General features: G+C 49.9%; 1 protein-coding gene across 2 annotated transcripts in view; it reads left to right on the forward strand.

Moving 5' to 3' along the window:
- Positions 1-2,216: 2,216 nt before the first annotated feature.
- The window catches only part of FOXO3 (forkhead box O3), a 79,167-nt gene continuing 55,841 nt past the window's right edge, over positions 2,217-25,542 (forward strand). For both annotated transcript variants that reach the window (XM_082757230.1, XM_082757229.1), the window contains exon 1: positions 2,217-3,729. In XM_082757230.1, coding sequence (XP_082613356.1) covers positions 3,136-3,729 — 594 coding nt within the window. In that variant the 5' untranslated portion in view covers positions 2,217-3,135. The remainder of the gene's footprint in view (positions 3,730-25,542) is intronic.

A 25,542-nucleotide genomic window follows, 5' to 3' on the forward strand; every position in this document is an offset into this window, starting at 1 on the left:
CCCACCCTTGGGGCATTGAAGTACTTAACAGAAGAGACTGGAAATCGTGCAGGTTTTAGATTCAATTTTGATCAGTTTTTATACTTCGCTGCAGTGGTCCCAGTCACAGCACAGTGGTAACAACGGGTTTCTCTGTCTTTCCATTTGGCTCGCACACATCTGGTAAGCCAAATGTATAGGAACAATTAAGCTGTGGTTTTAATCCTGCCTCTAAATGGCACTATAATGCGCACGCAAATGCTGCGCGGAGGTATGGGGAACCGGTACAGTGACTTGCACGATTAATGCTGCGTGGCTGCAACACCCGTGGATTTTGAGGAGGAAAGGTAATCCTGCAGTAAAGGGCCGGGGCTGGCACTCGGGAGATCTGGTTTTATTTCTCAGTTCTGACACGGGCTTCCTGTATGACCTCAGCAGAGTCATGTAATTGCTCAGTGCCTCAGTCCATCATCTCTTTAATAGGGTTACTACTTATTTCCTTTCTCCCGCCCTGGCCTGCCTTACTTAGGCTGCAATTCTGTCTGGGAGTGGAGCATTTCTGACCACGTGCAGGGCCTTCACCTAGTACAATGAGCCCTAATGGCAATGCCTGTGCAGTAATGCAATGCCAATTAAATAAATAAATGAAGACGATAATATCATTTAGGACGAGATTTTCAGCTTGTAATCCAGCCCAAGGTCAGAGCGCTGCAATTCCCCGGAACCTCGGGACCTGAGGAAACGCTCTGTGGGGAGGTTTCAGCGCCGGCCACGCACAGCCCCGAGCACCGGCAGATTTTGGGAAAGGCTTTGGTGTCCGGCACAGCTTGGCAGCTGCTCTGGCTCTGCTGCATGTCACGAGCAGGGCCTCCTCGTGGACAAATGAGGATGTTGGCCAAGCACCTTCCCATCACACACCCTCTTGGTTCGTGACTCTTCAGTGTTACTGCACTCCTCCTCCCCTAGCAGCTGCTAGATAGTGTTCCCAACGCCAGCATCAGTCGCTGGTGGTGTCCTTCTGAGGGACCGAGCTGCCTCGCATTCCCGTGAGGGGCCGTGTCGCAACGAGAGCCGCAGCGGGGCACGCGATGTGGTGACCCAAAAGGGAGCTGCGGTGAAAATCATTTCCATGACTCGAACCTGCATTTATTCTGATTAATTCAGTGTCTCCTGCTATATTTAGACAGCTGAGGATTAATTGTATGCATGCTGAAACGCTGTCCCTGGTAATAAAATCACGCTGAACTACTCCTAACAAGTGCCACTTGAATTCGAAGCCTATCTGGAGCCGGAGGGCTTTGCCCTTACTTAGCAGGACGTGTGAGGCATCCGGGATCAGGGCCTCACTGCTCTCTAACCGCACCGAACGGTTTTCAAACCTCGTCGCTCGTCTGTGATGCCAGATAAATCAGGAATAATTTCTCTAGAAAACAGCAGTTCTATGGAGAAACGCTTCAGAAGCACGCGTGCTTTTTTTGTCTGGTGCCCGGGTCGACCCTGTTTTTGCCCTGAATCTAGTCCGTGACGAGGCTGACCCAAGACCGGGCAAGAACTGATAGGTACACGTCGCTATGTTCTGTATTTGTAACGACATCCGTATTAATAGCTCTATATCCTTCGGCTTTGTGGGTCAGCCCTTCTCCCAACCCATAATTAGCGGCGTCGTCAGGCGAGCTGCTCCGGCGGGCTCTCTGCAACAGCCTCGTGCTCGGGGCAGCGGGACTGCGCGCACGTGGGTGCGTGGAAGTCCTGAGAAGTGGCAGGATGAATCGGGCTCCCCAAAATAAAGCTCGCCAAATGTGATTTGTACACAAATTTACATCCCGTGAGGGTGACCTGGAGGGGAAGCAGCGTGGCTGCGGCTGCCAGCGCTGGTTTTAAGGCAGAGCCAGGTGCTGAAGATGGGTTGGACGTGAGGAGAAAACCCCAAGAGTCGCTTAAAATCCACATGAAGCGAGGAACATGGGGTCCCTCGCAGCACCACGCCGCACTCTGCACCTCCCCCAGCACCCAGCCACTCGGGCCGGCCCCCCAAAAGCCCCAAAACCGCCCCCAGCTCCCCTCGGGGACCAGAGGAGGAGCCGGGGCACAGCGGAGGGACCCACCCCGGTCCCTCCCCGCCGGGGCGGCCCCTGCGCGACACCGCCCGTGGGCGGGCCAGGCGGCGCCGTGAGGTTAGGTTGCGGCTCCCTGCGTGCGCCTATAACTTTGTGTTGCTGCCCGTGGTTGTTAGGAGGAGGAGGAGGAGGAGGAGGGATGTGCAAGGAGCCGGCGACCAGCCGAGTGACAGCCCGCTGCTGCTGCTGCTTTTCGGGAGGGCTGCGGCAGCCCGGCTGCTGGCATCGCTCGGCTCTCGCCAGCCGCTCGCGGAGGCTCCGCCGCTTTCGCCTCCTTCGCCTTTAAAGGGAAGGCTCCGAGGAGCCCAAGGCGCAGGAGCAGGAGGAGCAGGAGCAGCAGGAGCCGTGCGGCAGCGCTGCTTTTGCCTCCCCGGCAATTGGGATCGCTGCTGCTGCCGCTGCTGCTGGCGGCGAGGAGGTGGCCGCGGACACCCCCCCCCCCCCCCAGCATCCCCTCCCGGTGCTGCTCTCCCCCGCTGTGCCCGGGCTCGGGGAATGACTTGAGCGAAAAGGGGGGAAAGCTGTCAAGATGGCAGCAGCAGGAGCAAGGAGGTTATGAGCGTGGTGTTGCTGCTGGAACAAAACCCCTGCTCGGCGGCGGCGGCCCTGGGGAGGGCTGAAAGCTTCCGGACCTGTTGGAAGACCGGCGATTTGATTTGCTCCTCTGCCTCTCCCTGCGAGAAGAAGGATTTTATCGGCGATTTTTTTTTTTAATTATTATTATTATTATTTTTTTTTTTTCTTGAAACCCCCGGGGTGGCCTTCACCAGATTTTTGGGGCGGAGGGGGCACCGCGAAGTGACGGGCTCACGCTAGCATGCACCTGGCCGGCTGCAAAGACTCGGGCTCCCTTTAGGGCGCTCTGAAGAAAAGGAGGGGAAAAAAAAAAAAAAAGAAAAAAAAAAGAAAAACCACAAAGTCTCGGCTGCACCCCGAAGGACCGGAGGCTCCGGGACCAAAGGGGTGTGTGTGTGTAGGGGGGGTCCCGTCCCGTCCTGTCCTGTCCTGTCCGCATGGAGTGAGGCGCCCCGGGGCCAAGATGGCAGAGGCGTCGCCCCCCGCCCCGCTGTCGCCGCTGGCCGTGGAGCTGGACCCCGAGTTCGAGCCGCAGAGCCGCCCCCGCTCCTGCACCTGGCCCCTGCAGAGGCCCGAGCTGCAGCCCAGCCCCGCCAAGCCCCCGGGCGAGCCGCCCGCCGACGCCGCCTCCATGATCCCCGAGGAGGACGACGACGACGACGAGGGGGGCGCCTCGGCCATGGCCGTCGGCGGCGGCGGCGAGGAGGAGGCGGCGGCGGCCGCTGTGGTGCCGGAGGAGGCGGCTCGGCTGCTGGCCCCGCTGCCCGGGGGGGGCTCGGAGGGGCCGAGCTCGTCGCCGGGGGGTGCTGCAGGAGGAGGAGGAGGAGGAGGAGGAGGGGGGCTCGGAGGGAGCCCGGCGGCGGCGGCGGCAGCGCCGAGGAAGTGCTCGTCGCGGCGCAACGCCTGGGGCAACCTGTCGTACGCCGACCTGATCACCCGCGCCATCGAGAGCTCGCCCGAGAAGCGGCTCACCCTGTCGCAGATCTACGACTGGATGGTCCGCTGCGTGCCCTACTTCAAGGACAAGGGCGACAGCAACAGCTCGGCCGGCTGGAAGGTGAGGGGGAAAAATTGGGGGTCGCCCCGTCGCCTGCCGCGAGTGGGATGCGGCTGCCGGCGCGAGGTTTTGCTTAAAAATAGGTTTAAGGGGGATAAAATGGGGTGGGGGGGTGTGTGGGGTGCGTCGCTGGTGCCCTGTGCAGGTGGTGGAGTGAGGGGAGATGCTGGAGCAGGCTGGTCTGCTGTAGGTGGGGGTGAGCAGGAAGAGCATAAAAAGTGCCCCCAAAAGTCTAAAAAGGGCTTTATTTAAAGCCATAAACATAATTCTCAAAGGCTTGTTGTTTTGAAGTTGCACGCACCGTATGGCTCGCGATTGCAGCGAGCGGAGTTGCTTTCACGCAGCGCCAGCCCTAGTCTCAAAGCTCAGCGCCAGAGCAGCTCCTGTTTCCTTCAAGGAAAAAAAAAAAAGAAAACACAAAAAAAACAAAACCACAGCAGCACAGCAAACCCAGCGATCTGCCACACGTGCCCCACAGGCAGCAGAGGGAAACCCAGGGCTTGGCGTCTCTCCGGGACGCTGGCCGAGCCGTGGAGCTGGTGGCCGTGTGGCCACCCTGCACGTTGGCTTGGCGTCCCCTGCACTGACGGTGCTGCTCTCGGGGCTCTTCCTCCTGTGGTGGTGCCAGCCAGCAGCCCGGATCGCTGCTGTTCTAATAAATGAGACGAAAAGAAGCCGATGGAGCCCGGTCTGTGGGTTGTTTACCCAGCGCACGCGGCGTGCAGCTGGGGCTTTGCTCTCCTGTGCGCAGCCCGAGGCCTAGCAGCGGCTGGTGCGGCGTGCGAGGCAGGCTGCGAGCTCGTCCCGGACCTGCTCCATCCTTCCCCGCTCCCTAGGGCCGTCCCTCGGCGTCCCCGGTGCCGAAATGTCAGGTACATGCAGCTGGGAGGGTGCTGCTGGACGCGGCTCCAGGCTGGGGAGGGAGATCCCGGCGGGATGGAGCCGAGGGATGATGTTCGGGGCATCCGACAGGGAGTGAGCAAAAGGTAAATTGGTGGGGGAGTTTGTTGGTTTTACGGGGAAATCGGCTTTTACCCTGCGGATCTCTCAGTCTTTGGAGCAGGGGATAACTTCTGTGCGGCGAATCAGTCAGAGCTATCGCAGGGATGAAACGTCTCCGGCTGTGCTCGTGCCAGCAGCTCTGTCTCACATTTCGGTTCCCGAGTAGGACCTGCTGTCAGGAGCTGAATTTTGCAGCTGTACGGTTTTTACCTTCCAGACAGAGCCCTGTAGAGGAAGCATTCTGCTGATGTGCTTGTCTCAGGCTTGGGGAGATACAAGCACAAAGTTTATATCGGTGGCGCAGCTGGTTTGAGACAGGGATCGGTTGTGCAGCTTTCGCTGCCGTGCGAGGTGCAGGGCTTTGAAGTGACTTCACGAATGTGACACGGATCGTGACAAAGGGTTAAACCTCACCACGGCAGCCCCGGCCTCCCTGAGTGGTTTGGCATCATGTGCAGAGAGAGGCAGGGGCTTTAGCTGTCAGCTGCTGTGACAAATCCCGCTTTTTTTATCTGATCCTTTGAATTTTCAGTAAATACCTGCCTTGAAAGACAACTCACCAGGTTATCAAGCTGGTAGCATTTTGGCTGAATTGGGTGGCAAAACTCCCATTCGCTTCAGCAGAAGCAGGATCCGGGCCGTAACGCCAAGTGCTTTACATTGATTAGTATGCTTAATACAGTCACATTTTTTTTTTTCTGACAATTTATACTGTTAATTTGATATTGATTCCTTTTCTGAGCAGCATTAACTGGTACTTGGAGCTAATTAAAACGTTAAAAACTTGGATCCCTTGAGATTTCTCCGATATAATTTAGTTCAGAAGTTCCTCGCAAGCCTTCAGGATGACCTTTTGCAGAATACACAGGCACATCGGTGGCAGAAAAATCTCCCTCTTTAAATGACTGTGAGCTGCCTTTGAAAGTTAGGGTAAGGCGTTGGGTCGCGTTCAGGGAGTGTGCGTTTGTGTGTGGGTGGTAGGGGCGTCCTGAAAGGGGCAAAGGAGAGGTCAGGAGCTAATCATTTGCTAGGCTTCCAGAACTGCAAAATGCAGCTCCTAGCAGGGCGAGAGTTTCTTTCACGCCGTGCCTGTACGTTCAGGAGAGAAATACTTCAGTCGCCTGGAAAGTAAATGAGTTTCTGCAGAAGCAACACTCTTAAATAGAGACTCCATCTTAGTCTCCCGATGCTAAAACACATTATATGTTATTATCATCTCTGTTTCCCTCACAGGTAATGAATACAACTCTTCAGGAACTAATGTCAGCTTTTCACATCAGACTTTTTTTCAGAGTGCTAGTTACCCTGAGGTTTTAAATGAACAGAAAATACTTCTGCATCAGGAGGCTTTTATCTTAATTTAGAATATTTTTACACAACTAAGTTCATCCTTGAAGGCTGTAAGTACATTTAGCAACGTTCTCCTCTAGCCCTGAGAGGGAAAATTGTCATTTTAAGCAAAGGTAACTTGTTTGGTTATGTATTATTATATGTGAAATATTAATGCTGTTTCCAGTGAGATGTGCTGAAGACCATAATCCATAAGCATAGCCAGGATTACACTCCTCAAAACAATTATTCTAAGAGCTATAAATTAAAGTTACAACAATCGTTCGGCTACACTTTTTTTTTTCTTTCTTTCTTTCTTTCTTTTTTTTTCTTTTTCGCCTAGGGCATTAAAGCAGAAGTGAATATTTCAGATGTGGTTAGGAAGGCATATATTACGTTTCCGCTCCTTCAGATAAGGTTTGCCCCGTGCACACGCCAGCAGCCTCCTTGCTTTGTCCCCCGGTGGGATGTCAGCTACGCCAGCGCTGCCCGGCAGCTCAGAGGGGCAGCAGCCTGCAGGGCGTCCCCCTGGAGCCGGCGTGCTTCGCGCGCTGTTGCATGCCACCCTCAGCCCGTCTCGCTGCGATCCTGCGTGCTTTCGAATCACGGGGAAGGATTTAGATGCGTGCTTCGATATCTGCTGACTGTCTGGAATAGTTGTGGCAAGGCAGCGTTTAAATCCGCTATCACCGGAGCTGGGGGGAAAGGTTTGCGAGGGAACTGGCTCCACTGCAAGGCCGGGTGTTGCAGTTACTTCCACGGGGTTCCTCGATGGGTAGAGCTCCCCGTGTTCCCAAATACGAGTGTCTGTTTCCTGACCCACGTCCTGCAGTCGCAGAACTAGTGTGGTGACTTTTTTTCCCCCATTTTTTTTCCCCAAATACTGAGGATGCAGCAATTTGCTATACTCGGTAGTCTTAACATAGAAAACCAAACAGCCTTCTATCCACGTATATAGTAGAGGTTCCTGGTGTCACCAGAGCATGTTGAAGTACTTCCCTACCTTTTCCTATAACCCTATTTTGTGATTTCTTGCAGCACTGTCTTGTGAAACGCAGCCTTTTCTGCATGAAGAGCACACTAGGGGGACTGTTTTCCTCTTGGTTGAGCAGTATCGCAAGACTGCGAATCTGGTCCCTCATACGCAGATATCAGTAACTCCCAAATTTAAATACAGCTGATTTGCTTAGTTTTGCTTTTATACCAGAAGCTTGTTTGCTTTACACCTGTGGCATTTGTCTTCCTCGAGAAAGATAAATACTAACCGCTGGGATATTTACTTTGGAGCGTAGATTTTTGGAAACTTTGTACACAGACGTTCATTACCTTGCTTTATTGACCGGCATGTCCTGAAGTCTTGCAATTCCTTCAGCGTGGCAAACGTGCGAGTCTTTTCTCTGATTACTGAGACTTGAAAAGACTCGAGAAATTTGCCAGCCATGTAGACAGATGCCTAAATCTGTTAGCCAGATGCTAATATGCAAGATGTGTGGGACGTTTTTTATCATCTTTTTGCAAAGGATGTGGGAAGGAAGCAACACCACTCTCTGTTCTTCTTATTTCTTCTTCCTCAGAACAGCAAATAGCTTCTTTATCAGGAGCAGCAGTGTAAAACTAGAATTTGCATCAGCTTCATTTTTCTCCGTCGCTTTCTTTTTAAGACTTTGTTTCCCAGTTAACTGCTAGCATTAGTATTTTTTTTTTCCAACCTTCTATTATATTCTTTTTTTTTCCTAATTTTGAGCTGCCTTGCTTGCCCATGCAGAAGGGCTTAGGTTACAAACTATAGTCTGTTCATTTTAAGTTTTGATCTAGTGGGGCAAGCACGGGTTTAAGCACGTGAATAGTTCCTTGGGACTTTACTGGGATTACTTGTGTGCTTAAACTTACAGCTTAAGCATCTTACCTGACCAAAGCCTTACTAGGCTATAACTTCACGAAATGCTCTGTAACATTTGTAAGTAAAGTTTGTGCTGAGCAGAACAGAGAGATACACAATTCCAGCCCCAAATTCAAAACTGCTAGGTGACAGCTTCTTGCATCAAACAGGAATATAGTTTAGTGACAAAAGTAATAAATGACTTTTTAAACTTTGCATTAGAAGCCACATGTAGCTACTAGCACACATCATTATTTTGTACCTGATCTCACTTTTCCCTTGCCCATGCGGGCAGGTAACGGCTATTAGAGGAGAGACAGGTCTTGAGTAGCTCTGGAGAGTCACTGACATTGTTTCCTCCCCGGTGCGACAGCAAGGAGCACGTCTGCTTAAGGGCTTGCTAAATACAGATATAAACACATCGCCTCGGTGAACGTCATCGGCTGTAAAGAGTCACAGGCTCTGGTATGGGCAAACAAGTGTTTTTCAGGAAAGATCCAGTCTTCCCCATGTTTGTGCAGTAGGTTTCTGGGCACCAGGCACAGATTACAGTGCCATGCAGTGAGAAGGAGATGATCACACTGGGGAAGAGAGGTGGGCAGCACTCCTGCTGTGGGATGTCCTGCCTCCACTTGGCTTTGCCCACGTACAGGCAGCGGTGTCTCTTGCACGGGGCCATTTTGCATTCGGGTCATTTTGGTGCTTCTGCAAGCCAGGAGCTTGGAGGAGTGAACAGGGAGAGCGTGCAATCAGCATGAAATCGCCCCCAAAATCACGGCGGGTGCCCTTCGTCCAGAGGGGGTGAAGCGACTGTCTTGGGGATGAGGCACATCTCAGGGTGAGCAGCCAGATCATTTCTCAAGGTGGCAGCCTCCTAAATGTGCCCTGCAAGGTTTTGGCAGCCAACTTGTTGGTGTGAAGTCTGGAAACTCCGCTGTGAAGATCGCTTCTTGCTTGCAGGGCGATTACAGCGGTTCGTGGTGCAGCAGCAGCTTGCCAGGGGAGAAACCAAAAATGCTCCCGAGTGCAAGTTGCTACTCAGACTAAAACCTTCACATGTTCTTGTTTCTCTCCCGCTTCTGGAACAGCTCTCCTGCTATCTCTGTCACGGAAAAAGTGCCCAAGGGCAGGGTTGTAATATGGCAGCTAGAGATTACCTTTTAAAGGTGTACGGCCCTCCTCATCTCGAGGCAGGATCTCTCCGGTGGAGGGTGAGCTCCGAGCATCTGACTGACGTTCCTGCTGCGGCCAAAAGCTCCCGTTCCCAAATCCACGTGGGAAAGGGGCCACAGCCTCGGCGTGTCCTGGGGCTCAGGGCCCGCAGCAAGCACCGGGCCCGCCGATAACGCGGCGCCGAGGGAGCTGCGGGTTTTTTGATGTGGCTTTTCTGGGGGCTGACAATCCGTGCAGCGGTTCGGTAGCACAAAAAACCAAAATGTTGAAGTCATGCGCGCCGCCGTTCAGTTTTCAGTACTGCAGGCTCAGCACGTCAGGAGTTAAGTGAAGATTAGGTTTAACCTTTTGTTGGCTCTTTGTTTCTACTTCTACAAACTTGGACTGTTCCTCTTTATTACAATTTCCTGAGTGTTGCCACACACTAAGCTTGGAAAATGAGGTGTATTTAGCCAATTTATGGCCTGACATATGTTAATTAACATTAATTACCTGCTTGAATAGTCCATTTAGCACTTATTATTAAAAAGTGGCTTGTCTACAGAAGGGGATTTTCCTTCGGAGGGAGATGTTTTGTTCTAACTTGCTTCAGACCAAGCCAGGATGGGGCATACCGTGCTTCTTTGCGAGGCTGTGCCGGCTTTCTTGTGCTCCAGTTGTGCGTGACGGGATACCATACGCTGGGCAAAAGTTGTCACGGGTCTAAAACCTGTGAGATGAGGACAGCCATAAGCAGAGATCACTCGCCCAGTCTCCAAAGTGCCGGTATTTCGTTAAAAATCCCATTCCTCGCTTCTCCAACACCCAAGTCCTCGTTCCTGTCTCGGGAGACTCCAGAGGTGTTATTAAGGCTATTGAAAGATCCCTACCGATACTAAATGCCTCTGCAAGGTTTCACTGATGGAAAAACGCCTTTCTGGGGATTTGTACTGATAAATGCCTTGCGAAGATTGGGTCTGCTAACACACTTGCAGTAACGAACAGAATTAATTGCTTGCTTGATCAAAACATGCTATGTACTCGCGAGCTGAATTATGAAATGCGGTGTTCTCACTTGAACTCGTTTATTCAGCAAGGTGTTCTGCTATTTTTTTTTTTTTCTTCTGCTTGTATTTTGCTATTAATTTCTCCCCCGCTGGCAGGGCCGGCACTCGCTGGGGTCTGCCCACCCCAGGGCTTTCCTGGACCTCCGTCTCCTCCTGAAGAGCACCCTGGGGACGTGCGTGACACGGTCCTAAGGAAAAGTTTTGGGGAGGTTTGCTGGCTCCCCAGTCTCATGAGGAGGAAGGAGCCGAACCGGGCTGGATGCCAGCGTTTTGGCAGGGAGGTGACATCTGTTTATCGTGGCCCCAGAGGGCTGGGAGGCCAGCAGATAAGCAGGGAGGCTGGTGAGGAGCGGGCGCAGCCTGCTGTGGGAAAGCAGATAGAGGGGCACCCAAACACGCGGGCACACGGCCGCGCAGCTTTCAGTGGGGGCACAAATCCTTCTGCAGGGGTCCAGCCCAGTTTATCACAGTCCACAGGTATCTGAGAGCAGGGCCTGACTCTTAAAATTATAAGATTTTTTTTTAATTCCTCTTAAAATGTATTTATTTCAAATAAATTATTTTAGGACATGACTTCAGCGTTGCAATTTTTTTTTTATCTAGAGTGTGGACCACATTATCTAGATATATCCTCCAGTTATGCATCTCTTAAAACCTCCTGTATTTTTTTTTTCCTCTCCATGCAAGCTCTTCAAGCAGACATTTCAGCGCTCTGTAGATGGGTGGTGACAAAAGGTCGCCCCACCTTCCCACATGAAATTCGCTGTGTAAACACACTTTAAAACGCAAGACGTAATCCAGATTAAAACTTTCTGACCGGGGTGTTTGTGAAGTCAGACTGTGAACTCCTAATCTTGGGTAAATATATTTGCTAGTGCTTCATGGAGGATTTATTGGTTTCATATATAAAGTTCTAGATATGCTTAGGACATAAAATGGGTTCCTGATAAGAGCGAACAGCGCTAAACAAAGAGGGTTTCAGTGTAAGACTTCCACAGCCTCCTTTTTTTGCTGGTTGGTTTTGCTCTGAGAGCAGTGATGCGGTTTCTTGAAAGCCTATAACCTGTTGTTTGCTCTGCAAAGCTGCTCTGGCCCTTACCTAATTTCAAGAGAAGATTTTTTCCAGGAATTCTAGGGAGAAGGTGACGCCGGTTCAGGCCGTGTCCTGAGATGCGCTGTAAGCTGAGACCGGTGAGGCTGCTGTCCCTGCTTTGTGCAACGCTATCTGCTGGGTTTAAAAGTGTGAGGGAACTCAAAACCATTTGTCTGCCATGTCGGGTTTCAGAGCGACTGGTAGTTCTTGAAGTATTCATCAAGACCTGCAGCGGGAGGCGGCTGTGCCTGCTCTGCCTTTGGAGGAGAATAGCCTTGACGCCAAGAGCGATGCTGCCACCGAGAAGCTGTAAAAAAAACCCTTGAACATTTTGTGAACCTTGTGCGAGCAGCTTCTACTTCGGTACAGCCTGAGCCACGTACGTGGCCCAGATAAGTAGGCCACGTCTAAAATCTTGGAACTGAAAATGGAAATCGTGTCAGAGCTCTGAATGGCTCGGGCCAGAGGTTTCCAGCCTGCAGACCTTCCGTGATTATTTGCATCGTTACGGTGGCAGTGTGATTCTCAACTTCCCCAAGCTGATTTATTTCTTGCCCCACTGCTCTTACAACTTGGTTCCTGCGTGGTGAAAGCACTTCAGATTAAAACGTGCGAGGAGGTTTGCATAATTGAAGTGAGAGAGAAATCTCTTACGAAGAGGGGTTTTCCAGAAAACCCTGGGAAAGGGAGCCGTAAAGTTACAAAGGTGTTTGAAAATCAACAGCAAGGCCATTTGAAGTAGGAAAACTGAGGGAAAGTGGTGGGTAGGAGGAGGAAGGGCACTGCGAGCGAGCAGTGGGAAGTAAATCAACCCGAGGTATGTCTGTAGGCATCTGATGTCTACGGGGCCTAGTGGGGTAGCTTGGAGCAGGTGGAGGAAGCATACTGTTTACCTAATTAGAAACATAAATAAAATCTTTCCAACGTTTTACTCAATTAAAACGCATCGGAAGCATATGTCAGGCTTCTCACAGCCAGGAAAGCTCGCTCGTGCCCCGCCGTTCCCCGGGGAGGATCTTCCGAGCCCACCTTCTTCAGGGCTCTGTGGGGTAGCAGCCCTCCTGGCCGGAGGGTGCAGGGGGAGCAGTGGGATGAGGCCGTGGTTAAAACTGCGAGGCTGAAATCCTTTACCCAGCACTGTACCCATTTCCAGCAGGATTTGTGTCGTTGGGGAACTGGAAACCCGAGGAAAAAGGTGATGATTGGAATCAGTGAGGGCAGGATTTCACCTCTGTGTGCTTACTGAGGAGTGGTGGTGGGCAGCAGGGCCTGGGCTGCTGGACAGTACGGGCAGCTCCGTCTCCCCAGTGGATTTTAGGCACCGAGGAGACAACGATGATGCTAATTGCAAGAGAGACTACTTAACTGCTGTGTGCTCTGTTGGAAACGAAGGGGGAATAACGCTGATTGAATGACCTATTTTGACTTTCTCAGTGTAATACGTTTAGTGTTGTAGTCTGTTTCTGGACGGTGAATTATAATTTTATCAAATCCTGCTGGAAATGGGTACAGTGCTGGGTAAAGGATTTCAGCCTCGCAGTTTTAACCACGGAGTTCCTCTTGCCACTTGACTTGGTGGCAAGAAGAGCTTTTTCTCTTTCATCTGGAAAGGTCTTTTGCTATGCAACACAGTGACAGCAGGTTTTTTTTTTAATACAAAATAGGGACCTGTCAGGAAGAATATAAAACGGGGCACTGAAGGAGTCTAATTTAGAAGCAGAAAGGGCATAAATCTCCACCTCTTTCTGATGACAGTAGGCCAAAGTACAGAAATGTTCCTCTGCTTGTAAAATGCAGCCCTGATAGCAGGAAGAAGTTGTGTTAAAGGCACAGCTGTACCTAACCCCGCCGCAAGTTTTTCCACGTTCTTTGCAGTACAGGGCTGGATGTTACATAAGGGGATTCTTGGATGACGAAGTGCCTCTGTTAGGATGTGCTCTGCTTATTGTGTAGTTACAGAAATTGTTTGCTGTTTTGGACCAGTGTCAGGCAGCATAATACTGAATAAGTCCCAGATGAATGTGGGTGGTGAAAGGAGAAAAATAACTTCAAATAAAGAGGGGTATTATCAGCTGAACAGCCAGCGTTGATCCTATGGTGCTGAAAAATGGAAGCAGAAAAGAAGTAGTCTATTTTTTCTTTTCTTTTCTTTTTTAAAATGGAAAATCTTAGCCAAAGGATCTGTTTGGACGAGAGTTTGGTGCACTTCTTAAACTTGCAGCGAGCTGGCGTTGGCGCAGCAGTGCCGTGAAGTACACAGAGAGAGGCCGGGAGTACAAACAAGCCTCCCAAACTTGAGCGCGTCGTCAGATTCTTTGTCCTTTTAGGACAACGTGACCTGTAGCGTCACTTGCAGCTGCTGGATCCAAGAGTATAAATAGTGAAAAGAACACTGATTTGGCCAGGAGAAAATGTTCATTTTGGGTTTTTCCAACAGCTGTGTCAGGACTTTACCCTGGCAAAAGCTTCTCACATGTCTTTTTTTTTTTTTTTTAATTCAGGCTCGTACTAAGCATGTAGTATGACAACACTTTCTAGTTAAAGGAAAAAAAATAGTAGCAAGTTGAGAAATAATGTGGATTTGGTGTACTCTCAGCCTGAAGGAAAAACGGTTTGCTTGAACGCTATGGTAACAATAGCTTCAGAAATTAAGTATGGATTTCCTTCGATTGTAGTTGAATCATCACCTCTTACTAAATTTATCCAGTATTGAGTGCCTGGTTTCTGGTTTGACATTTTCCTTTGGATGGTGGTTGCTTTTTTAAAGCTCCGCATGGGCTGAGGGATGATAGCTTCCTTATTTTCTGCAGGAAACGCTGTCGAGTAGCAAACCACCGATTCCTCCTCGTAGCTACGGACGAGCTCAGGGCCGCAGCTTTAGCCCCAGATATGACGAGTGGGGTGCAAGCCATGGCAGCCACGTGCCTTTCCCATCTGCCAGGAGCAGACAGGGAGCAGGAAAGTAGGATTTCGCATGGCTTGAGTATCTGGAGTATTCCTGTGGATACTCCATGACTCCTGGAGAATCTGCCTGGATAGTTCTCACTGCTCAGTGAAGTGCCAAACAGAAGGTACTGAGTGAGAGCGTACTTCATTTATACTGAAATCTACACCAAAAAAGAAATGTTTCTATATAAAAGCCAAGTGCTTGGAAGTTGAAAGTGTCGGAGTCGCCTCTCTGGCGTGGAATTTCTTCTCTCGTTCCCTGCGACACCATCATTAGTAACAAGCTCACACGCTCTGTCCACCCCCAGCCTCTAGTTGGGCTGGGTGCTTCGAGGGGTATCAGGGTTTCAGTTCACCCGCGGTGCTCTCTGCGTGGGCCCCGTGCCATGCTGGTTGCACAGCGCTCACACTCAGCTCTGAGTAAGGAAATACGCCCTTCCCTGTCTGCTGCTCCGTGTCATCGCCTCCCCAGCATCCCCATGCTCCCAGGAGAGCATCGTCCCCCTGCTCCTGGCCAGAGCCAGCCCTGCATCCTCTCCCAGCCCCAAGCTCCTGCTCTGTGCAGCTCTCCTTCCTTTTCCCATCATCTCTCACCTCCTCACTTTCCATATCAGCTCTCATCTATCTAGCCAAGTTCTTTATCCAGCTCTTGGTTCCCAATTTCTCCCCTCTCCTGGGATTTCCTATTTCCAGCCTCTTGCCTAGCCCAGGCTGCTTACCCTCTTTCCAATCATACTTTCAGTTCAGGTTTGCAAAGCTATTAGCAACTGGGAGCAGGATTTTATAATAGGAAGTGTTGGACAATATGAGGTGTAGGTGGGGCGCACAGCACCACCTCTAATTTACAACTTTGTTTATTTTCTTAACTAATCCAGCCGTAGGTAAGCAGTCCTGGAGCTGTCGGTGTGCAAATCCTTAGTCATTTGAGTAGTCTTATTCACTGCTGATACCGTGTAAGTAGGGATTGCTCGTTTGTGTAAGCAATGACCCAGCCTTAGAGAGACCTCAGTCTACTGTGGTGTGCCCTGAGCAAGACAGCTAACGCTGTCTGAGATGATTCATTTCATGGTGCTGCTGCACAGTCCTTAAAATAGTGATCATTTTGGACAAAAATCTTGGAATCCTATTCCTTGCCTGCTTTGTGGTGAGTTGAAGTAGGTGTTTGACTGCCCTCCTTTCCCCTCCCCACTGCAAATTGCAAGGTTTTGTTGGGAGAGGATGAAGGTGGCTTCCTACCTGGATGAATGGGTTGTGAAATGGGTTGGAAGTGCGCTCTGGCTCCTCTCCGACCTTCCTGCGTTCGAACAGGCAGCCACAAGGTCAAAATAAGCTCATCACCCATTTTATCACTTACCCAGTGGTCCCCACCTGATTGATCGTTTTGCTGATGCGTGCTAGTTCAGTGACCTGCACTGTTGGCTAATTGTCTTTGATATTCCACCAAAGTCAAAAGAGAAATTAAGCATCAGCTCCTGAAAAGCTTGTGATGTATTTAATGGTACGTGTAGTGATCGTTGTAATTTCCTTGGTGAGAGGCTGATCCTTTTTCCTTCCCTATTGCTGAGGAGAGACTAGACATTACAAGTTCCTCACTGATAGTATGTAAGATAAGAAAGCATACAGTCCACAGGCAGAGCATATCCTTCATCCCTCTGTCTTGGTATATTTAGTTTAGAAAATATTTGAGCCTTTTCTTAGTGTAGCTCCTTGGTTTTCTTCTATCTTCTGCATCTGCTGCAAGCTTCGTGCCTTGTCTTTGATGATCCTGGTAATCATCACCTAGCTTTTGCCATAGTCAGGAGGCAGCTTGCTATGGACCTGGAGCTAGGTGAACTCATGTACGGGCACGAATAACCCTATATTGATCTTTCAAAGAGCTTAAGTGCAGAGCACGTGGTTTATGAGCCCCTTATTTTGAGCCTTATCATGAAGGAACTTTAATCAGGTAACAGTCGGGCCTTTTTTCCACAGCAATAAAGTGCATGCACACAGGTATTGCAACAAGTGGTGCAAAGGCAAATCTGGCAAATCTCCTGCAAGAGAAACCTGCAGTTTGTTCTCCACCTCTCCTCTCCCAGGCACTCCAGTGGCTCGGGAGGCTGAGGGGTTCACGAGCAGTGGCTGATAGGGTTCGGATACCGTGCTTCAGTTTCCCAGGCTATTGATAACAGCTGTTCGGTCACAGATCCCCGGGTCATGATGTACTGGGATTTTCTGCTGGTTGTGACCTTGGGGGGGAATTAGACTGGATGTAATGCTTCCAAGAATTGGAGACGCCTGTGCCATCGAGCTGGGACACATTGCTGGATCAATTACTAGCACTGGCAGGATTTTGCTGTAGGGGAATCTTGCAGCTCCATCGCAGTCTTGTTATTAGTAGATTATTGTTAATTGGCTTTAATACAAAGCCAGATATTTGCAGGGAGGGGGGACCTTATATAGCTGGTTTCTGTGAAGTGGTTTCCCTGTGTGCAGCCCTGGTGCAGTGCATCCCCTGGTGCTGCACATTTGGCCTGGAATCGACTTCCCCAAAGGAGGAATTGCTGCATGGTGGCCCCAGCCTTCTCCAAAGCAGCCAGCGGTGACACCAGAACTGTCTGCACGAAGTCATAGCATTTTTGTAATGTGGCCATGAGTCGTGGTTCGGGGACTTGGCACTTCTGCAACTCAAGCTGCCGTGGCCTAGGCCCTCCGCGAGCTTCGGAGGCCGGGTGGCTTCCTGGTGACCCGGGCAGGTTTCATGTACAGCCCCGGGGCTAAATCCAGGCCACAGTCAGGCGACACGGGGCAGTCGTTACGCGATGTGCTGGGCCACATTTAACTCCTGACCTCACAGATCCCCAATGTGCTTCTTCACAGGGCACCAGCGAGTGCACGGTGACCCCGCTTCACGGGCTCTCAGCCCCGTGTTTCGGCCTGAAGGATCAGAGCCAGCCCCAGGGGGGATCATTTACCCCTTTTAGCCCCTTTTTCCTTCTCAATGTCTGTTTCTGCACAGCACGGTGTTGGCACAGGGCGGTCGAGCCGCAGCCCTGTTTGTGTTCACACGTGCTCGTGTGGCGGCTCGAGTCACTGGGAAGCTTTCCTCTGTGGAAATGCGGCTCCCCCCTAATCCAGGCCGCCCGCTATTTACTTCCTTTGTAATTGCCTGTCAAAGCATCGCATTGAAATCCAGCCCTCGTAGGGTTTTCCTCAAAATGCCCGCGTGGTATTAAGCCGGGCAGGAGCTCCGAATGTAAACATGTTTACACAAAAACGGGGAGCCGGCAGCGCTTTAGCGGCCAAAAGCAGCGCGATTACGTGCTGGAGGGGCACTGAAAAAAGTGGTTTTGCCTCCAGAAGTAAATCCTGATGAGAAGTGCCTGTGTGTGCCGGGCCTGGTGATGCCTCAGGGAGGGAGAAAGGGTCTGGGAGCCTGTGGGGATGCTCCTCGGGGCCTGAAGGACGCTCGTCGGGCCCTGAAGGAAAACTTGAAAAGCTGAGGGAGATCCTAGGCTGTCTCTACCAGCTCTTTGTTTTAGATTTTCCCGGGCAGCAATGAGGAGTGCTGGGAGGGTGCTGTTTCATAACTGGGAGTTGGGCGTCCTTCCCGGGCTGTCGTATTTGGGGCCGGCACACTCGCCTCCCCCCAACCCCCCCCCCAGCACATTGTTTACTTCCTCCGTACGTTCTGGGACATTCAGTCCTAAGGAGCACGATACGCTTGCATAAACACTGCAGCCAGATTTATCTCTCAATCCTATCTTTCCTTTCCAGTCTTGGAAAGTGATTAATCTCCAGCACACATTTTGTTCTTTGATTGCAGGGCGGTTCTTCTGTAATCATTTACAGTTCTGCAGAGCCGGAGCGCTGACTTGCTGGAGCGTTTCTGCCGTGCCTCCGCTGCTGCTGCTAAGGGAGAGGCTTTGGGAGCGGGACAATCCGCTCTGCAGCCCTGTTCAGCGTACGAAACCACGTGCTTGTACTTTGTGTGCTCTCCGAGCATGGAGAAAAAAAGCCAAATGCACTCATCTATAAGCGCAGACGGGTGTCCGTGCAGCGGGACAGGCTGGGGGTTGGTTTATGGATTGTAAAACTGTTAGGGTGCATTTGTGGGTTTAAATAACTTTTATTTCCCATGCACATTGCATATTGAAGCTTACACCAGGTAAAAATCCTCAGCCTGTGTGGTTATAAGAAGCTGCACGTGCCACTTAGTGTCTGACGAAAACAGAAAAGTGAAGAATCGAATCAGAAAATCTGCCCTGTCTCTCCTGCATCGAGGTTTTTCCATGCGCCCTTTGTATTTTTTTGTTTGCTTTCCGTGTTTTCCAGCGTGTGGTGTACAATAAGGCAGAAAGGAGGTAGGAGAGGTGACAACCTTGAGTTAACACGCCGTGGGTTAGAGATTAGGCTATGAAGCAGAGCTTTGTTTGGCGTGAGTGTCTGAGCTGTGAACCGCTCGTTCTTCTTTCAGTAAAACTGTGAAAATTAGGTGCAAAAAAAATCAGAGAAAGCCACGTGATTTTGGGGTGAGACTACAATTTTGGGTTCTGATGCATTGCTAGTTGTCCCACACACCACTTGGGACAAAGCACTTCCCGTCACCTTACAACAAACCAAAAAAAGCCGGACACCACCCCACTAATGTACTGTCTGCAAAGGGCAGGAAAAGCTGAGGGCACTGCAAGTGCAGGGTGTCTGTTCAGTGAGATGCCCAGGGGACCTCAGGCCAGAAATCAGGACAAAAGAAGTCTGCCAGCAGCCTTCCCTGTTGGTCTGATCTCGAGAGCAGGGCAGGACAAAGGAGGGGGGTTTCCTCTGACTGCAAATCCAGCAGCTGTTTTATATAGGCGGATGTCAGAAGAGGATCCTGGCCACCCCGTGCCAGGAGGAGCACCAGCACACAGGCGAGCAGTGACACGGGGCTGTTCTTGTAACCCCCAGCCCCTGCTTTACTGGCACAGAGGGATGTCCAGAGCATCTGATCACAAATTTCACTTCTGTCTTCAGCATTTCAGCATTTAGTTACATTGTTCCTTCCATGAAGTTGTGCATATACTTTTTCTAATTTATCCTAGAAGTGCAAATTTCTGTAAAATCCTTTTGCAAAGTCCTCAATTATAAACAAAAGGGGATTTAAAAGCAAGGAGGAGGAAGACAAAAGCTCTTGTAAAGCGATGTCTCTTCAGGAAAACTGCCAAATGGTGTAAAGAGAACTGCCAAATGGTGTAAAGAAGAGACAAATTCAGAGGGTGTGCATGTATACAGGTACCCAACTGCTTGGTTGGACTCAGTGCTGTGATAAAGACAGCTGCCCTGTGGCTGAAGGAGGGGAACATGCTGCTTCGGGCTGTGAATTGGCACCATCTCCGTGCCAGTGGGCTTAGCCCCTTGGTTAGGTCATATCTGAGGAAGGGACCATGTAAATAACATTTTCCTGTGGTTGTGAGCACAGCTGTCCGTGGAAGGGTTTCTAGGAAATGCTGGGCTCAGTACAAAGCAGCCATACACTGAAAACTTGAGGCCCCATCCCAGCAGGCAGAAAGGAGCCTTCACCTCAGCGTGGGTTAATTATTTGTTCATAGCTGGCTGAGCAGGCAGGGTGGTCGTGGATGAGGCATGAGGCTGTGAGACTATGTCCAGGGGACGGTAACATTCCTGAGAGTCAGGAGGTGTCATCCTTAGCCCCCCAAAATGCAATGTCATGAGCACGTTAGGGATCGTGCAAAAACCTTGGAAAGAAAAGAAGTTCGGGGCTTGAATGTATTCGATTATGGAAAGATACATGTGCTGACAGCAAGATGTTTTCGAGTGGGACGGGTACCTTGGAGGGAGGTTTTGGCCGAGGACCAGCTGCTGGGAACATCTGTCTGAACATCCTGACCGCAGGCTGGCTGGGCGCAGTCGCGAGCTGCTTCTTGGAGCCCTTCTGAAAGCTTGGTGTGACTGCTGGGTGGAGGTGGCTGTTCCTCCGAGTGGGCCCCTCAGCTTTTTAACTGTGAGGTTAACTCGGCTTTTTTGCCTGCTGTGAGGGAGAATGGAAACAAGATGTTGTGTTGCTGGAGATGGTCATTTTTCCAGCCAGACCTGCGTTTGTGTGAGGAAGACCCTTTGCCAGGCTGGACGGGTGAGTTTAGGAAGGACACAGGGGGAAGCCACTGGCTCCTTATCACACATCCCATCCGTGGACAACCCCTGAACTGTGAAGGTGTCCCAGAAGAGTGGAAGAAGCTGTTAAACCGCACGCTGCCACCATGCCCTCTCCTTGTTTCCTCTCCCAGTGCAGCCAGAGTGTGTATTCATCCTCACCCAAGGAGTTTGTTTTCACGTGGAGTGAGACCTGCCCCATGTCCTATTTTTTGGTCACCCGTAAAGAAACCTGGATGTTATGTTCTAAACTTCTAACGAGGCTGCAATTTAATTTCTTTATTTCATGCTAAAAGTTGGTTCAGGGTGCAGTCTTGAAAGCACCTCCTGTGCAACGTAGAACGGGGCCCAAAGAGAGGAAATGAAATCAGAAATGGAGAAAAGTTATTTTAATCATAAATAGCTGCGGTAGGAAGGTAGCTGTTTATATGTGCAATAGTACAGTACCTACTGTGTGTATTTTGGGAGAACCTGAGAATAGCAGCTGCGCTGAAATACTTGACAGCAAAGTCAAATATAGTTTAGGTTTAAAAAGAGAAAAAAAAAAAAGTGCTGCCGAGGGTAGAATGGCAGCCTGTGGGTGTTATCTCTCTCCCCTGCAGGGCACGGGGCAGCCTGTGACTGCGGTGTTTGTTTGGGAACACTGAGTTCCAGTAACGGGATCCATCCTGCTCCTATCAGTGCTAGTAGGCACCCCATAACATTTCCTGCACGAGGCTGACAGCTCCGTCTCCCCTGCTCTGCCTTCCCCAAACACCGCGTTTTCAGGGGTTTTGCAGCTGATGGACCTGGCGGGTTGCAGATCTACGGGACCGGGAAGCAGCAAAGCCGCAGGCACCAAACCCAGGGCGCTTGCAAACACGCTGAGGTCAGAAGGATCAAAACCTAAATTAAACTTGTCCCTGAAATTTGGGGCTGAATCACAAATTCAGGAAGTTGTACATGAAAATTGGTCTGGGCACTGTTTCCTTCCTAAGAGTTCTGCAGCTAAAAATAATGTCTTGCGCCATAGTTATAAATAATACAGGCTTTTTTTCTTTTTTTTTCCCCCCCTTCTAATTAAATTGTTACTCTTGCCACGGTGAAAGGAAAGGGAAAAGATAATAACATGAATCTGGCTGAACAAGTACGCAGCTTGCAGGTTTCAGCCGGAGTGTTTGCAACTGCACCCGGTGCTGATGGTCTCACACTGATACATTTAGTTGTCAGAATTCAAAGAAGGTGCTCGGGAGGGATCTGCAGGGGGTTTGTGTCTCTGTTGTTTGAGAAATATTGTTGTTCCTGCAATCTCACCCCAAGTGGGCTTTCCTTGTGCTTCCGAAGTAGAGAAGTTACTTTTTGAAAGGAACTATAGTGTTTTTTTTCTAAATTTTGGATGAGCGGGTATCAATCCCACCTATTTCAGGCTCTGCGTCAACGCTGAGGGAAGTTGCCTGCGTTTTGCTGCTGGGGTCTGCTGGCTGCCTTTTAGCAGAATTCGCTGTTTGCTGAGGATCGCCCCAGAGCCCACTTGCAGCGGCACGGATCCTGCCAGCACGCCGCTAATGGCCAGTGAAAGCAGTAATCCCGGAGGCCTAAGGGGATAACGACAGTCAATAACATGGCTGCCCATCTTTCAGCTTAATCGTGACATCTTTTGAGGTGGAGAGAGGGTGATTTTTCCACGTGGGTCCACGGTTTGGGGAAAAAGCAGCGTCCTGAAAATCAGGATAGGGCAGCGAAGTCGGTCTGCCTGGGTGATAAGTGAGACGTACCACGGCTACCTAGCGCTGGGCACACACTCAAATATTTACTGGGCTGAAATTTGCTATCACACACACACAGACATTAAAAAAAAAAAAAAAAAAAAAAAAAGGCGGCGAGGCAGCTGTGTGGTTTCCCTGGCAGTGATGCAACGCTGCTGACACACTGGGACAGGACGGAGCAGCACGTTCTGTGACAGCACGGCGTGTTCCCCGTGCCACCGGCGCGGCGTTGCACAGGCTGAAGGCTGTCTCTAATGCCAGCACTTCGCCGAGTGCTTCATTTTCAAGCCGGTGTTTGGACATAACAGCTCGAGGAGCGTTTTTGAAATTAACACGTAGCTATTGCATGGGTATGATTTCTAAAACAGTTCCCTTCGCCGTGCCTTCCCGTGGCTTCTATTTGCAGTATTTTAAGAGGTTTAAGACTTTATTTTTTTTAATTACAACGCAGACAAGGTATTTACCAATTTCCCATTCACTTGTCAGCTGCTCTGCAAGAATGCAAATCTAGCAGGAAAAAGAAAAACAAAAACAAACAAAAAACATACTCGAATGTGCTTGCAAACAGCAAACAGAACTCCCAGTATGCTTTTTATTGGTTTACTGCTTTGTCCCGTCATCGTCTGCTGGCCTCCCAGAACAAGCTACAGCACAGGCAGAAAGAATACTGTAATACTGAAAGACCTGAAGAGAAAAAAGCGTAAGCACACACACACACACAAAATAATAAAATGAAAAGGGGGTCAGAGAGAAAATCAGTGAGTAAGTGAGTCTGTTTGGTTAAGGAATTGAATGGGTAGCAAATACTTCGCTGTGCGTTTGGAAAATATGAGTTGGCTTTTGCAACAGCGTTTTATGGGAAGGAAGATCAAGGGTTCATGAGCAGAAATACTTATTCATAAAACATAGCTACAAAGACAAGCTACTTGTTGTGCTTCTGCCCATTTGCTTTAAGTCCAATCTGGCTGAATCATTTCTAGGAATGGAGTGGGTAACTGGATTTCCAGCTTCCTCTTAGTCCCTGGCTTTTCTCCGGTGTGGCTGCTGATTAGTGCTGGTTGTACCGAGTTTTATGTTAAGGGCATGTGCCTGTCTGCTTGATTGCTAAAGTGTTTACCACCTTGGGATCTAAGCACAATCCACTTGAAACTGGATTAAAACAGCTGCCTCGTTTCACAGAGGCCTTTTAACAGCTATCAGACAGCAAGCAGCAGCTGACCTGGGTGGGATTTTGATCTGATGCTCAGAAAATGAAAGGCTCTTTCCCATCACCAGTCCTATCACCACACTCTCTGTGTGGTTTTTGACAAAAGCAAACCTAACCCAAGGATTTCCCTGAGTGTCTGAGGTCTTTTAACAAGCTGAAGATGTGGTGAAGCCAAGCTCTGCAGCAGGTGTAACATTTATTAGTGTGATCAGTAGGATTTTTTGTATGTTTCTGTGCAGAATTTTGCTTTTCTTAAGGCACAACCCCACAGAGGTCTGTTTTCCGTTCTTGAAGTGGCTCATATAGAGCCTGAAAAATTTGTCACCTTTTCTGTCCCATTCTTCCCAACTGCTGGGGTCGTGTTGCCTCCGTTCTTCGAGTGTACTGAAGTTTTATTTATTTATTTTTTTTTTAATTTGGTAGCAGAGAAGCAGAAAGCTCAGTGAGTGCTTTTCAGAGGGTCTGGGCCCCTGATGTCTTCGTCATGATTCGGAAATGGTTGGTGCCATATCTGAGGACTTGGTTAGCACTTCTGTTGGAAGGCAAGGGACCCAGTCCCTGCAACACAAGCAAAATTTTGATTTGGCTACAAAAACCTCACTTATCTCGTTGACGAATATAAACCTTTGGGTGTTAGCTAGCAAGTTCTAGCATTTACTATTTTGATTTTTGAAACTCGACTCTGAAAGAGTCACAGTTCGGAGCGTGTGTTCTTTTTCTTCTGAAAGAGGAAAGTTATTTTTTTAAGGCAGTCTTGGTACAAGGTGCAAACTGATTTTTTTTAGCAGCAAGTGATGAAGCTTTCTAGAGGAAGAAGGTTCTGAGTAAAGCTGTCACCTCTGTGTTCTGCAATTAACCTAGGCTTAACAAATGGCTTGAGAGGTCTAACAAAGTTTATTAAAAGCAATTTATTTACCTAAACCAAGGCTGTGTGAAGATGCTGTGACTGAATGGACTCAAAACCGTCTATAATGATTTTGTGGGGACAAGAGAAGTTTTTGGTTTTAATCCATTGATGTGATCTTTTCCCCCTTCGCTCCTGGCTTTTCTACCTCTGTGCCCATTTTTTTTTCTGAGAGTGTTTGTGTGATCCTCCACTGTTATCAGCCCAAATTAGATTCCAGGTTCCTTGGGGCAGCAGCCTTGCCTTGCCTCATGGCTCTGAAAGGGCTCCACGCAGCCAAACAGATCCCGGCTATTTACAGTTACCACCCTGTTTTTATTGCGTGCCTCTCTCAGGCTCTTCTGCCGAGGCGATGCTGCAGCAGATAAGAAACCTTCCTTCTGCTTTGGAGCAGCTATTGCACCTCGGGGGGACGCCTGCTGTGGGGGAGGATGGAGCAGCCAGGGCAGAGCAGCTTCAGCCGGGACACTCACAGCTTTCCGTGCCCTCTGCTGGGGTCTGCCCCTCCTGCTGGGGGCAGCCGAAGGCTGGCATCAGAAATACCCAGTGTCCGTCTCAATTATCCTTCTCGTAGGTCCGAGACGTCTTTTGGTGTCCACCCAGAAAACTTTGCACTAATGTAATCTCCGAGGCAGCTTTTTCTGGGGCTGGGCCGCTTCTCCAGGTGTTGGCTCTGCAAGCTCTCAACTGAAGCCAAGGGAATATTTCACCCTGCCCTTACCGCTCGCCCTGACTCCTTCTGTGTTTAAAACGAACAGCATATAAATTAATGTGAAAATCAGCCAAGTCAGTGCCAGAAGCTTTATGATGGCAAAATAGTAATTAACAGCTGCTATCTCTTTCCTTCTCATGGGCTGCCAGGTCAGCCTTTTCTGTCTGTCCTGTTCTCAGTGCCAGGCGAGGCCGGGCTGACCCGCAGCTCGTACCCCTCGGTCCCACTGCCATTTTGTCTTCGGGGCCACTCTTCAGCCCCAGAGCTGGGGAGCACCAAACCCTGGCGTGTGAGACCCTTTGGCATGGTGTGCTGGAGTCAGGGGTGTTTTAGGAATTTTCTTCCTCTTTTTTCCCCCCAGCCACCTGAGGAAAGCAAACCTCTTTCTTATAGAAATAAATATTTATTTCGCTATTATCCCTAATACGTGAAGCAATTAAGATTGTTCGTTATTCTGCAAGACGAGCAAAAACGAAGACGTTCCTCTCTTCCCCCAACCTCTTCCATGTTGTGCAAGTGGTTTCACTTGGAGGCTGTGTGTTTCTGGAAGTTTCCTGACTTCTTGCATGTTAGGCCGGCAAAATTTAAATCCAAAGGTTTCGAGGCAACTGCCTACGTGATCTTGCAAACGTTGTCTCGTATGGGGTG

Source organism: Aythya marila (assembly GCF_965140915.1).
Source record: "Aythya marila genome assembly, chromosome: 3".
In the NCBI taxonomy this organism is placed as follows: Eukaryota; Metazoa; Chordata; class Aves; order Anseriformes; family Anatidae; genus Aythya; species Aythya marila.